The sequence below is a fragment of the Phaenicophaeus curvirostris genome, chromosome 2 (assembly GCF_032191515.1).
Source record: "Phaenicophaeus curvirostris isolate KB17595 chromosome 2, BPBGC_Pcur_1.0, whole genome shotgun sequence".
Lineage (NCBI taxonomy): Eukaryota > Metazoa > Chordata > Aves > Cuculiformes > Cuculidae > Phaenicophaeus > Phaenicophaeus curvirostris.
This window is the reverse complement of record NC_091393.1, coordinates 43,572,640-43,586,930: the sequence shown is the minus strand read 5'-3', so window position 1 is coordinate 43,586,930 and position 14,291 is coordinate 43,572,640. Positions and strand designations below refer to the sequence as shown.

The 14,291-nt window shown below is 39.9% G+C and overlaps 1 protein-coding gene across 3 annotated transcripts in view; it reads right to left on the bottom strand.

Moving 5' to 3' along the window:
• The window catches only part of NCOA7 (nuclear receptor coactivator 7), an 88,759-nt gene that overhangs the window by 36,679 nt on the left and 37,789 nt on the right, over positions 1–14,291 (bottom strand). For all 3 annotated transcript variants that reach the window (XM_069851820.1, XM_069851822.1, XM_069851821.1), the window contains exon 3: positions 10,454–10,707. In XM_069851820.1, coding sequence (XP_069707921.1) covers positions 10,454–10,707 — 254 coding nt within the window. The remainder of the gene's footprint in view (positions 1–10,453; positions 10,708–14,291) is intronic.

Genomic DNA, 14,291 nt, shown 5'->3' with positions numbered 1-14,291 from the left:
AAATCCTTTGGAGAACAGGGGAAAAAAATGCAAACAGCTCTTAAATTCCAGGGCATTTAGAGCATATTAAATAACTGTAAATGTAACCACACAACACTTTGAGCTCAGAAGCAGAGTCAATACTGCTTACTTAGAGGAAAGTGTTTACAGGACAAACCAAAATTCCCCATATGCAAGTTCTTCAAAGAAAATGAAAGAATCACATGTCAAGAATCATTCGATTTGCGTTGGGAGGATGCAATAGGTACACAACCCACATAGCTACTTAATTGACTCCCGTGAAGGTGCAGTGACCTAGAAAATCAGTTTGGCAGCTTACTTTTAAACATAGCTTACTTTAAGCAGAAAAAAGTTTTTGTGTAATGTGGTACAATTATACAAAGACATCCAGGACTGAGGTTTCAAAAGATTTATAAAGTTAGACCACAAAGAAGTGTATGGCTTTTGTGCTCTGGATTCCTTCAATCATACATTATTCAGCAGTGACAAGTGACTCTCAATTGTTCTTAGGGACAGACACAGGGGTATGGTTTCGCAAGCCAAATTAATAGCTCCTAAGAGAAGAACAGCTGTTCTCTCCTTCCATCTCTTTCTATCTTGAACTCTGGCTCTCATCTGATCCCACAGAGAGACAACTCAACTGATTAATCAATTATGTCTATTTTTTTTCTTTGTTGGTCTAGTGAATCAACACACCTTACCTTATGGTCAGGGAAATGCCACTGCCAGTTCAGAGGGAGGGGGAAAAAAAAAAACATAGGTCCAAGCAAGAGACTTCCCTGTTCAGTGGCAGGAAGGTGTTAATTCACATTGTAGAGCACCAGGCTCTTCATAGCGCGAGGTTGTACTTTGAAACTATTGCCTAAGCAAGCTACAGTCACCAGACATATGGGTGTAGTTTAAAACTAGTCTGGGTCACTTTAAGGAAGAAATTTTTGAAGATAACCTTTTCAGACACATGAAACCTGTTTATTACTCAGATTGCAATGGAGAACCAGAAAGATTCAGATGGTATAAAATCAGATTTAGGAACAAATAAGTTGCTTGACAACAAAGCAGTAAGGAGAAGTAACAGATGCAAGAGGGAAGGAAGCTCTCGTTAATTTTAAAATGGAGCTTGACCAGTGTAGTTTCTATAAGGAATTATACAACTGCTACTGTAGCAGAGAACAAGATACAAGCAACTACAATTTTACCACGAATAAATCGGTAATATAAACATCATGGAATTACAAGTTCTATATCCTAACAGCAGAGTTAATCTTGCTGCCATTACCATTTTCATACTTGTTACAGAGCGCTCTTCACCTTGAATCACATTCATATGTGAAGTTTCAGCCTGAGAAACATTATTTCAAAATGTAACAGTGTACAATTTGGATCTATCCATATTATCATATGAAAAGATTTCAGTTCCTCACTTCCAGGGAGCTTAATTTTTTGGATTATGCTTTAAAACAGTAAATAGTTTCCTAGCTTCAGTTTCTGCTCATCCTACACTAATCTATTAACTCTCACCTCATGCCAACCTGCATAATCCTTCCAGGTCAAGGTGGCATTTAACGAAGCTTGGTGTCACCACTGAGGATGAGAGAGGGAAGGGAAGGACGGGGCATAGGGAGATTGAGGGGATGGGAATGAGAAAGGGTGGGAGTGTCTGAAAATAACATCCCCATCACAGCTGAAGCAGTTGGGTAGTAGCTCCAGGTCCTAACGCTATTCTTGCCTTTAGAAAAGGACGAGTTTTTCACTCTTCATTATCAGTCCTATGTCCGATACATATAAACACAGTTCTTCTGAAGATCTTCAGTTACCACCGATGCTGTCTAGATACAAAGACACAGGACAACTTCAGCCTTCCATTCCATAGCCAGGTGTCCTCCTCCACACTCCTGTGCATAGGCAAAGCAGTGGTGAAAAAAAAGGAGATCTTGTTGCACAAAGCTTTAGTGGTGATACTCAAAAGGAAATCCACAGAAAATTTCAGATAGGAAAATATTTGCAAGTAAGAGTTGTTGTTCATTCAGGTTTGTGCAAATCCTGGGTGCTTGAAGATTTTCCTCAAATCAAGCGCAACTCAAGTGGTTTGTCACCTTTGTTTATACACTAAGTTACACAAAGTCATACGCTATTCATCAAACACTTAATCACATATTTACATGCAATAAATGCCAGGTCATTCCTTGTACCTTCTGCATACGTTCCAAGAGAGTCTCCAGGCCACCCCAAATATTCCCTGCCAAGTTCATCTATCCGACAACTCCTCCCGATCCCAAATTTTGGCTTGTTATTTCTAAATGACTGGCTTGGAACTTCTTAGTTTAATGTTCCCGTATCCCCATTCAAAAGCCATGCTGATAAATTGCATTATTTCCAAAAAGCCTAATTCCCTTACAGCTGAAAAAACTGTAACTAAAAGTAAGTTTTCCCACCACATAAAAAATTCCAAAAGATAATCATTAACTGGGAATGGTCTTGTGTAAGTCCCAAGATATTTTTAAAATACTTAAAAACATCTTGGGCTTTTACCAACAACTAGATGTCAGGCTAGGGAAAGCAGGTCCTGACTCTCTAGGCTAGTGACAGCTGAAGGCCAGGACTGTGATCGCCCAGCTGGGCTCACGAGGAGGACAGGCAGGTAAGTGTGGACACCTTAGACTGCCTTAAACTGTTTGAAAGCACAATCTAGGAGGGATACGGTGCCAATCAGAAGTAGTCCCAGCTGTCTTATACAAACACGTAGATAAAAAGGGTTGGTCCTTATTTCAAGAGATGAGGGCATGGATTCAGTGAATTTTTACTCACTTTGAGTGCAGGTAGGCTCAGGAGTATTTTGGAGATGGGTGCTGCCCACTGATCTTTCTGTGGTCTGATAGATAGCTGTTCTTGTGAACCCCACTTAGATCAGTGTCGGTACCTACATGCATCTATCAACACAACCACTGTAAAATTTCCAACCATCTACTTCATCAGGGATTCAAGGACAATCCAGACTGAGGAAAACCAGCCTGTCACCAGAGCAGGGCTGAAGGAACCTAAACTTCGATATCATAAAAGAAGATATATGCATTTTAAAAACGTAGTAACACATGCTATTTTCCCTCTTGAACACACAGCAGTTTACCTGGGAAAGCTATGCCATGTAAGTTGACCAACACAATGTCTCTTCAAAACGCAAGCTGTACTGCCTTGTCTACTGGTTGGTGGTTACAAGGCAACAGGTCAAAACTATAGATGCAAATCACAAAGACGCTAAAGATACAGCACATATGCCCCTTTTCATGTACAAAGATGACACTGGCATCTGATGTGTCGCTGACTGCCAGCACTTCATCATATAGATCCTCAGGAGCCATTGAAAAGAGCAATTCAGCTGATGTATGCTACAGATCCCAAATGTGAGCTGACATCACAGACAACATGACAGACTGATGAGACATAAGGAAACACCAGGATGGAAAGCTGGGAGCAAGACTGTTACAATAAAAAAAAAAAAATCTGGCTTAACTTTGTATAATTATTTATTTAAGTGCAGGTGAAAGGATTTCTGCTTTTTAGAGCATTTAGGTTAACTTCTGACATGCATTTCAAAGCACAATATGGGAAGCTATCAAGAGAAATCAAAGGCTTGCCTTGAAGATACCAGGCTTGAGTTATGCTGACTTCCCGAGAATGACTCCCTCACACCTCTGCCTGGAGACTAAAACATTTGCAGTATGATTTCAAGTGCATTCTCTTGTGCTCCTTGCATACTTGGCTAATGAATACTCCTTCCCTAAAGAGATAAAAACCTTACAAAGGTAAACCTCATGCCTGGAACTACAAAGAGAATATTCTGCCTCTTCCCTGCAGGCAGAGATCACCAGAGGGGATAATGGTACTGATGATGTGTGCAGATGACAGCAACAATCTACCCAAGTGTGGCAGACGGCTGCTCTGCAGGCAAGCAGGGTGCAGGTCTTGAGAACCTGAGTGGGGGAAGAGGCAAAGGATCCAGTCTGCCTGGTCAACACTCATTCCAGAGAATAAGTTGAAGAGAAAAGCTTGGAAGAGAGCCCAATCCTTTCCTCACTAGCAAATTCAACTGCTACCAACCCATAATGAGCTAAACCTATTGTTATTTTCTGTTCTGAATGAAGTTAATAAATCTCTTTATGTTACTGGACACAGTTTTCATGTTCTATCCTTCCCCATTTCAACTCTCTCGCCTCCCACTTGAAACGTCAGTTTACTGACTATCAATGGCCAAGTTTATAATCTGCTTTCACATATCCACATAGGTTCATTTCCATCTAACAGCAGACTTAAAACCAGCTCCGTTTTCTGTCCTAGCTATACATTGAGGCAACTTGTCATGTGTTGACAGGCAATTACATACAAAACACCAAGTTTCACTTATTTGTGTATTTTATTCAGCTTTACAATAAATGGGAGCTTATCCATCAAGATAAGAATTAGAAGAGGACTCCACACATGGGGAGCTCAAGCTGTGTTAAGATGTTTCCACCTAAATTTTCAGAAGTTCAGTGCTAACAGCATTAATTTTGGTACTTACTGCTCAGATCAAATTCTCCTGCCTGTGGACAAAGCATCCCTTCCTGTGCACAGTTTCTAGTAAACACCAGTTAACAACCCAGCTTGTATATAACCTGGTGGCCTTCACACTGATCCACTGGGATTTGAGATCATTTGTTCTTATTTCAAAACAAGTGATCTGAAACTGGCTGCCTTTCAGTCATTTATCCACCTCATTCTTTCCACATGGTTTCAGCAACCAATGCTAATTTGCCAACTGCCTGAAGCTTCCCAGACAGCCACTGCCAACTACATCCAGTTTATACTCATACGTAAGTTATTCCACCCCCCTTGTTATTCTATGCAGGCAATTACAACTAAATAAACTTCTCCCTATGTGGTTTTAATTTTATTTGAGGTTTTAATTTTGGAAGAAAAAATATTTCTCTTTTCACTCTTTGCATCTACTCTCATTTTTGCCAAGAAGCCAATCTGAAACACAAAGGCTAAACAAGGTGTCAGGTCTTGGGAAAATTCAAATCCTGTTTCTCTTACAGTTGTATTAAGCATCTCAACACAACAGTGAGTAGTCGAGTTTGTTAATCACTTGGATTTCTTAGAATACAAAGTACTTTCCTACATAAATAGGGCTGACCAAATCAAGCCCCAGAGGTCTGGGCCAATGACTGTTGGTTAATTAAAAGCAAGAACTTTAAAGATTTTTCTTAATTTTTTAAAAATGCACTCCACCTTTTTATGATTAGCACCTTAATTAAGTTCTCAACTTCAACCATACCAGGTAATAAAGAAGACAAAAATCAGGACTCAGTAACAGAGAGATGTTTCAATTTTCAACTATATTTCAATGACACTGAAAAGCACACTTCAGACTAAGACTTTTTCGCAAATGACCTAACTATCAGAAACTAGTATACAAAGCAGGCTCAGTAAGTACCCTACCTTTTTATTACTTTCAAATTCTCTATAAATTTTTACTGCACTGAAAGCAACTTTCAACTTTGAAACAGTGTAAGTAGTGCTGGTATCATGGGAGCTGCCTCTGTTGATTCTGTGCCTGTCAGAGCAAATCTCACCACATTATGGGTGATGAAAATTGCTGTGCCCTCTCTGTTTTATTTACTAACATTTGTTCTTGGCCAGGTGCTCAGAACACCTGGAAGGGGCCTACAAGAAAGCTGGGGAGGGACTGTTCACAAACATTTGTAGTGATAGGAAAAGGGGCAATTGGTATAAACTGGAGAGGGGCAGATTTAGACTAGACAGAAGGAAGAATTTCTTCACTATGAGAGTGGTGAGACCCTTGCACAGGTTGCTCAGGGAATCTGTGTCTGCCCCATCCCTGGAGGTGTTCAAGGCCAGGTCAGATGGGACCTTGGGCAGCCTGACCTAGTGGGATGTCCCTGCCCACGGCAGGGGGGTTGGAACAACCTCTAAGGTGCATTCCAAACTGTTCTATGATTCTATGAACATTCAGCGGCTTCGTAACCGCATGTGTGCTGCATTGCTCCTGTATCTCCCCCTGCCTCAGTGATGGCACGGAGGGCAAATCAAAAAGGCTTCTGGACTCTTAGGAGATACTCCAGCAACTCTTGTTCCATATACAATATTCTGTCTCATTAATTTGGTACATACCAATTTTCCCTCTCAGGACTCCTGTCACAGTGTTTAGGCCTCCTGCTTGTTCTGGACAGAAATCGGAGCTACATTAAGAGCAGGTTTTGTTAGTTTCACCTCCCACTCACTTACTGCAGAAATTAAACACTGTACATTGAATGAGAAAGGATTGTTTTCCTCATGATGCATTTTTTTAACAGTGATTAATTCCTCATGTATGCTAACTGTGAACAATTTCAAAAAAGATCAGTGCAGTCTGGGAATATTCTGCACATCTAATAGAAAGACTCATTATATCACCAAGGTTGAGCACAATTAGCACCACTGTTACACTGCCTGCTTTCAGAAGGTCACCTTTTTTCCTGTTTCAGTGTCTTCAGTGGCAAAACATAAATGATCATCGTCATCCATCTTAGTAATTCCTGACAGGAATTCTGGTTTCCTAGTCTCACAGCAGTCCACTCAACAAGTCTGTCCCAGAGATGTGCATTCTACTCCAGAACCAATAAACTGGTGCTTCCAAGCTTCCACAGTTCCAGTGCTGAACTCCTGCAACTCACCTCATGTTTATGAAAGTGTTTTAAAGCCCATGAGACTTTGAGGAAAATCAGCAAAACAATGAGGAAAAAAGAGCAAAGAAAAATATATTTAAGCTCAGCAAGTCAGTATTTTCCAACAAAGTGAGGCTTTGCACAGAAAGTGTGTTTGCACTAAGCAGCCAAGCTGCAGAAATAGGTCAACTTGGTTATCCCAGAAGGGAAGAGCATCCTAGGTGCTGGGTATAGCAGCCAGGGTGGTTATACAACCACTGCACTGTGCCAGATGGACATCATCTTGGAAGTCTGAAGGAAGATCACTGCAGGAATAGCAGCAGAAAGGTTAAGAAAAAGTTAAGAAGCCAATTGCCACATAAGCCAAGAGATGAGTCAAAAACTAGGAGAAAGGAGTGGTATTTCCATTGTTCTTCAGGAAAATAAAACAAGCAGCATCAGGGTTTCTGTTGTTTTAAGACAAGAAAACAAGGGCTATATCTGCCCTTAGAGATTTGGAGATTAAACGGTACAAATATAGTCCAGAATTATAGAATGGCAGAAGAACACAAGTGCTAAGAGAAAAATATAAGATTACATAGGAGAAACCTTCTGGCAGTGGGATCTGTGCAGCCATTTAGTGGTGTCTCTAAAGAAATGATCAATATCTCACATCATTAGGTTATTTAGAATGGTGCCACCACAGTCTTAGGAGATTTGCTGTGTGACACTACCTTGGCTAGGGAGAAGTATGCTGGGAGATTCTTTTCTACAGGGTGCAGGAGCTGCACCTCCTCCTCCTCAGCTCGACCGTGCCACCCACTGGTTGCAGGCATTACCACCGCTAGACACTTGGATACCAGGGCCTCCTGGCTCCATTGCTGCTCTTCCACCTTCTTCAAAGAAAAAGAAAAGTCTTTTTACCACTCTCTCTCTCCTAGGAAGTGTGGCAGGGAGCAGCATCGCCTTCAGTTCATCACAACCTTCAGAAATTGTGTGACAGTCAGTCCTTGAGGTAAGGCAGCTTTACTGAATCAACAAAATCCTTCTGACAGAATATCAGCCCTTGCATAGATCCAGCAAAAGGCGTAACATTCAAAGTGAAAGAGAAAGGATGTCACTGTCAGCATTTATGAATTCACAAAGGTAAACACATTCACAAGCTTCTAATGAAGAGACATGATATGCAAGGAACAAATTATAGTGAGATGCAATGTTCCTCCCTGTTTCTCTTAGAACAATAAATAAAGAAGGATTTATAGTCCTGTAAAATAAGAAAGCGAGATTATTCAGAGGACAGGGTCTTCATTTTGTTCGACTGACAGACATGATCCCTCTAGGCTCAAAGCAGCTTATGACAAGACCTCCATTAAGCCACAAAATAAAGTGTGTAATCATCATCATATCACACAGATGAGGATATGCAAAACTGTTGCTATATCTAATGCATTTTTCTTTTGACTAGGAAAACTAAGCATTTTGGCAAAGTGCAGAATGCATTTAGAAACTCCTGTATCAGATTTTCTTAAAGTACTAGACATTAAGTCAAAGCTGGGTAACTGGGAAGAAACAACCATTAAACAAAACCTCCAAACCCTTGTGCAAACACACAGAAAAATGGTTAACCATAAGAAATGGTTAACTGTAAGTAAGAGACTATTTTAGTCAAAGAACCTCAGAAACAACAATAAAGGGACTACTCAGAGGGGTAAAAATCACATGGAAGGAAAAAAAAAAGAGGTATAAGCATCCATAATGTTAAATATGAACACAGATATATATGCATGGATAATCCCTCTCAGCCAGTTTCATATGGAAGCATACCAACAATTAAAAAAATAAAGTCTTTACAGATTTGGCAGTACCTTCCCATCACTGCAGCTAACATCTTCCAGCAGGGAACTGCTAAATGCCCATCTTCTGGCAGAACAGGGCTCAGCAGGATGGATGGTTTCATGCTTCGCCGCAGGGAGGGGAAGACTAACTATTTAAACAAGTTCAGCCTGTATAGGCTGCTATGAGTGTAGAAAGAGCTCTCAGAAACTGCTTCAGACATTAGCAAAGGTTCCAGCTTTCAGGAGAGCAGCAGTAACAAATGGCTAAGTAGGTAACCATTGCCAGCAATAGCTGCAGTGGACAAGGCTGGTGTAACACAGACAGCAGCATTTCAAGTCACCCTCACAATAATGCTGGTCCACATAAAACATGGGAACGCTTATGAAACAAACATCAGCAAAACCTGAGTTTGCATAGACTGTTGGATGACAAACCAAAGATTACCTGGAAAGTTTAATGCCCTCCCTTGTCAGCCCTACACCATTCTTCAGTGAGACAAGGATGCCCTCATATACCCCTTCTCCCTCATCTCTCCACTGCCAGTGACAACTGTTGCAGTGCTTTTCACGGAACTACTGAAACACTTGAGAAACAAAATTTGGCCACCTCAAATCCCTGTCCCCCAGTTCCTTTAAGTACAGGCCGATAATAAATTGCTGCTTTCAGCAGGAGCACTTTACTAGGAATGGAACAGGAGTTTATATTTTGGTGTGTTTGGGTTTTTTTTAATCAAAGCAAGATACCAATAAAACAGAGTTCACAGGTTTATTCCTTAACAATTCTCCAGTTTTCCTTCTACAGATTTTATTTTAAGAATGCTGAGGTAAGAACTTCACACAGAGAAGTGCGTTTTCTTTTAGTTCTCAGATTATTAATATCATCAGATTTAAATCTGCCAAAACATTATGGACAGATCAAGAAATCACTGCAAAATCTTGAGTTTGATAGCTAACACTACTCTAAGATTTACCTTTGTTTTGGTAAGGCACATGCTGCCTCATAAAAGACAATCTCCAGGTGTGGACTAGTCTGCATGTGCCTATCAAGACATCACAACACTGTTATTGTGGTTTCATTTCCTTCCCTTAACAAGGACTCCTTCTTAGGAGCCAGCCATTCCTGTACACACTGTGTGAGCCAGAAAGAAATCTGCCTCTAGGATAACTGCAATTTTCTGTTGCCTTCCTCCTCTTTAAAAAGGGATTCCTTCCAAGATGGAACCAGAGTCCTCTCAATCTAAAAGATTCCCACAAAACACCAAGAGAAAATTTGGAAGGAGAAGTATTTCATAAATCACATCTAAAATTACCTACAGTATCCAACAAACGACAATCCTGAACTGCAAACAGATGTGTATATGACTCATCTCACATCCGTTTATGCACAAACTGATTTCTTTTTCTGAAATACTTGCAAGAATAAATCTAAAAAAGATACTTATGATTAACTGAGCTACTGATGCAGTTGGAGGGAGGGGGGGAACAAACTTTCCAGGACAAGAGCTCTTTGACATCTGGTTTAAAAATATGTAGCTAATTTACTTGTTCACACAACAGCAGACAAAATGAATATTATTAAAGACTGAAGTTTTAAACAGTATATATCAATTTGTGAAACAAATTATGCCAAAAAAAGATGAATCCCAATGCCATCAAACACTGAAGATGAATCTTAAAAAATTAAAATAAAATGCAATAATGAACTTAACTGTTTCTTATATCAACATTAAGTTTTAGAACCAAGAAGCAAATGTTTTAAAAACTGCAAGGTTAAAGTTAGGAGTAGATGATATGCAGAACTACAATTTTTTTTTTGTTTTACAGGAAGGGTATTAAAATTCAATTAGCCCTTTAAGGCATGCCTACAGAATATAAGAAAAGTGCATTAACAAGCTATCAAAACATATTTCAAAATACTATAGCATTAACAAAACTCACCAGTACTATAGTATCTTTTAAGTTCTGTGCGTCTGATGTCTTTCAGTTGATTGTATTTTTTCTTTTTCTTTTCTTTGTCTGGAGCAGTTTCCTTTTCCCCAGCAAATTTACAGTTGTCTTCAGAGGAACTGATTTGCTCCAAAATAACTTTACTTTCATCATCTTTCTCAGGAGGTGTTTTGGAAACAAGAGATCCAGGGGAATTGGCAGAGACAGTCTCAGTGTTTTGTTTGGCTTGTCTTTTCTTTTTCAAACTATGCATAAAGAAAAAATGCACAACATTAAGATGTAGCAAACTTCTACAGACAAGTTAACTCACTTAGTAACTTAATTTTTTTTTTCTAACCTGATTTAATCTCAGAATTCCTTACAACTCAGTAAAGCCCAGTAACTTTGAGATTACCCTACAGGATACTCATCAATCATCATATCATTATCACTTCAAGGATATCTTCTCAAGAATAACAAAAAAGGAAATAAAGATTTTACTGTTGTTTACTGGGAAGGAAGAATGGGGAAAAAGGAACAAATAACATTGGTAAGTTGTTTTGTTTTTAAGCTACCATACAAATAAACATAGAAACAGGATACTGAATCACATTTTCAAGATGAAGATTCAGATAAAACCTCATATCATAATGTTTTATAAAGCAAGAACTAACATAACTTCATATTCAGCCCCTCCTCTTTCATAAAGCTACTTGTTTTGATAGAAACTTGATATTTATCTCCATTTTGCCCAAAGTTATCTCCCAGCGGCCACCCATGCTACGCCACATATTTTCTTGCACAACCCACACCACCTGGTACTCCAAGTGTCACACAGCAATTCCCTCCACAACATGACCAATGTGGCCACAAACTCCTTGTGTGGGAATATTTTCCAGCTGCTAGAGCTCTCAGAGAAATCTTAACAAGTTGCCTATACATCTTCCAATTTACCACTAAAACAACAAGAGTATTTTCTTTTTAGAAGATTCCTTGAAGCACAGCTTGAGTGGGAAAGACGGTTCAGGAACCCTAACACAGAATTTTCTACTACATCACCATGTTTAATACTGACTTTGCTTAGCAAGAACAAAGGCTCCCTTTATGGGTTGAGGGTCAGCATCACTGAAACAGTCCTCATATAAAAATCACTGACACACACCACACAAAACAAAAAGCTAATCTCTCTAATGATCTTCCTCTCTAGTACATTAACTTCTTACTTAGTTCTACTTACAAGGTACCTAAGGGCAGGAGTAGTATATTAATCTTGTTGATGCCAAAAACATGTTTACATGAACACAAAGAATTATGCATAGAAAATACAGACAATCAATGAGTCACCACAAATGAGAAAAGGTTACATGACCTCACAGCAGCAGTTTACCTCATGGAAAACTTAATGTATTCATTTATTAATATAATATAGGCATTTCAGAGATTCTTCTGTCTACCTTCTATATTTGTAGTCCATCAATATATTTTTTCAGGCTATAGCATAAAAATAAATACATGGAGCATCTGAGAATTTAGTAAAACATTTCACACCTTCCCCCCACAAGTAAAACCCTAAAAACAGTTCCCAGATTTAGAATATCCAACTTGAGACCATGCTGAAAGATAGTTTTTCAGACTACATAACCAGCACTTTCCAGTGGAATGTTTCAAAAGACTGTCTTGCAAAAGCTGTGTCTATCACAAACGTATCTGTTCATATTTCTTAAATACTTCCCAAAGTATGGTAGCAGGAGATCCACATTCTTCAGCCAACTCGCTGAGGATGGGTCCTACTTCTGCAGAGGTTCCCCATTCATTCAAACCCATTGATTTATAAAACAACTACCAGTAGTCCATGCTCTGCACAGCAAAAGAGATATAGCAAGTGAAACTTTACAGATTAGGTCCTGACTACATATGAAAACAACTGACAGGGATTTATGAACGATAAAAGTGAATACATCTATGGAACAAGTGAAGTGTTTTGTTTAGACTAATGAAAATTTGAGTATGCAAAGGAAACTTACTTTTGTCTAATAAGCCACAGTCCTGATCAAAGGCTGCTGTAGCAACCACAAAACATTACAGTCACACTGCATACACAATGCCTATATTTAGCCGTGGTAGAAGTCTTTGCAAAGCAGCTTTGCACATTGAAACAGCATATCCTCACCTCACGGATGTACTCTATTCCAGACTTGTAAATCAGACACAGCCCTGATGTTTTACTCTAGTGACTCAATAACCTTCTGGCATGTGTGCCTATCACGGGGTACGCCGATCATCCCCTTCAGCAGACGCGAACTGGCAAGCACCCACTGATAGCCCAATTTCTTCTTACACTGCAATAGCACTTCCTATCCCCAGATTCCCAGTCAGTTTGTTTAGATCAAAAACTCTGTTAAGAAAGGTTTCCATAGTATAGCATTTTGGAGGGGAAAAAAAAGAAAAAAGAGAAAAAACTCTAGAGGACAAGAGTTTAAAAAACTCTAGAGGACTTTCCTTAAAACACAATCACTTGAACTTTCCTTAAAACACACTCGCTTGAACGAGAGCTTTCAAAGTTGCTTGAGGCAACTTTAAGAATAAAGAGCCAAAACAGAATTGGTCCATTAGCAACAGAAAAGAAGAAAGCAGAAATAATTGTCTGAACTTACTAACTGCCACATAACCGATTGATGCTGCTTCCCGTAGTGTTTGATCTTGCCCGATTCCCACATACCACGGCCCACCAAGAACTCATCACACAACCTGTAGCATCCCAGCACACAGGTGCTGCTATGGATGGGCAACACCACAGGCACTTCTCAGGTAAAAGAAATCACATATCTGTGTACTCTGTAATTTCTATTCCATCCTTATGGCAGGTGTCAGATTTCAGACAGTGCCAAGCCTACTCCTCCTGCCCACTGCTGTGTTTCAAGGCCATGACCATCCAACTCTCAAAGCTGCAACACTGGCACGAATAAACTATACTGGATGCAGAGTGACCATTGCAGGACTGAGAGTTACTGCAACTCTGCATGGGGTTTAAGATCTCTGCTTGGAAGATGCCTCTTTTGGAGGTCTCTAAAGCCTGGCCAAAATTACACAACACCTTCCACCTACTCTTGAAAAGCCTGAACTGTAATATCCCAAGAAACCAAGCTAGACCTTCAACAGCATTTAAAACCGTAACAGCAGCCTCACATTTACTATGCTTTTTGACATTATGTGCGCCCTCTTAGTATAGTAAATACAAAGTGCTGTATGCACACAAGGCATTTCATTATTAACATGCTCTGGCACAGTGCAGCTGACATTGGGCTCTGAAGAGCACAGCCGGAGGGTTTACCACATCTTAAGCAAAACTCTATCCCTTTGCGGCACCCCCTACAGCCTCCACTCACATGACTTGCACATCGTAGCAAGGCAGACTGGGCACCCACACAAGCTGCCAGCCCCTCTCCTGCTCAGATTTCAAACCCATCACCTCCTGAAGAAGCTGGAAGCTGAAGGTCTCCATCAGCTCTTCTCCCAGCCCTCAGGTATTTCCCACCCTTCACAGCAAGGGCTGCCACGGAAGATGAATTTAAGAACACCATTTGCCAAATTACTTCCCTTTTTCAACTACTTTGGAAGATTTCAAGTGGTTTTGTTCAAATTTTAAAGTGATTTCTCTGAATGAAACCAATACCCAGTTTTGACACTATGATTAAGAGAGCGAAAGGGAGCTGAAGGCCAAATAAATAAACAAACAAAGAAACAAATTAACAAGCCCCTTCTATTTGACCAGCATCAGGTTTGGCAATTAAATCAGCCTTTCAGACAAAACAAGATGCATCTTTTCCAGGGAATGGATAAGGTGCTACCA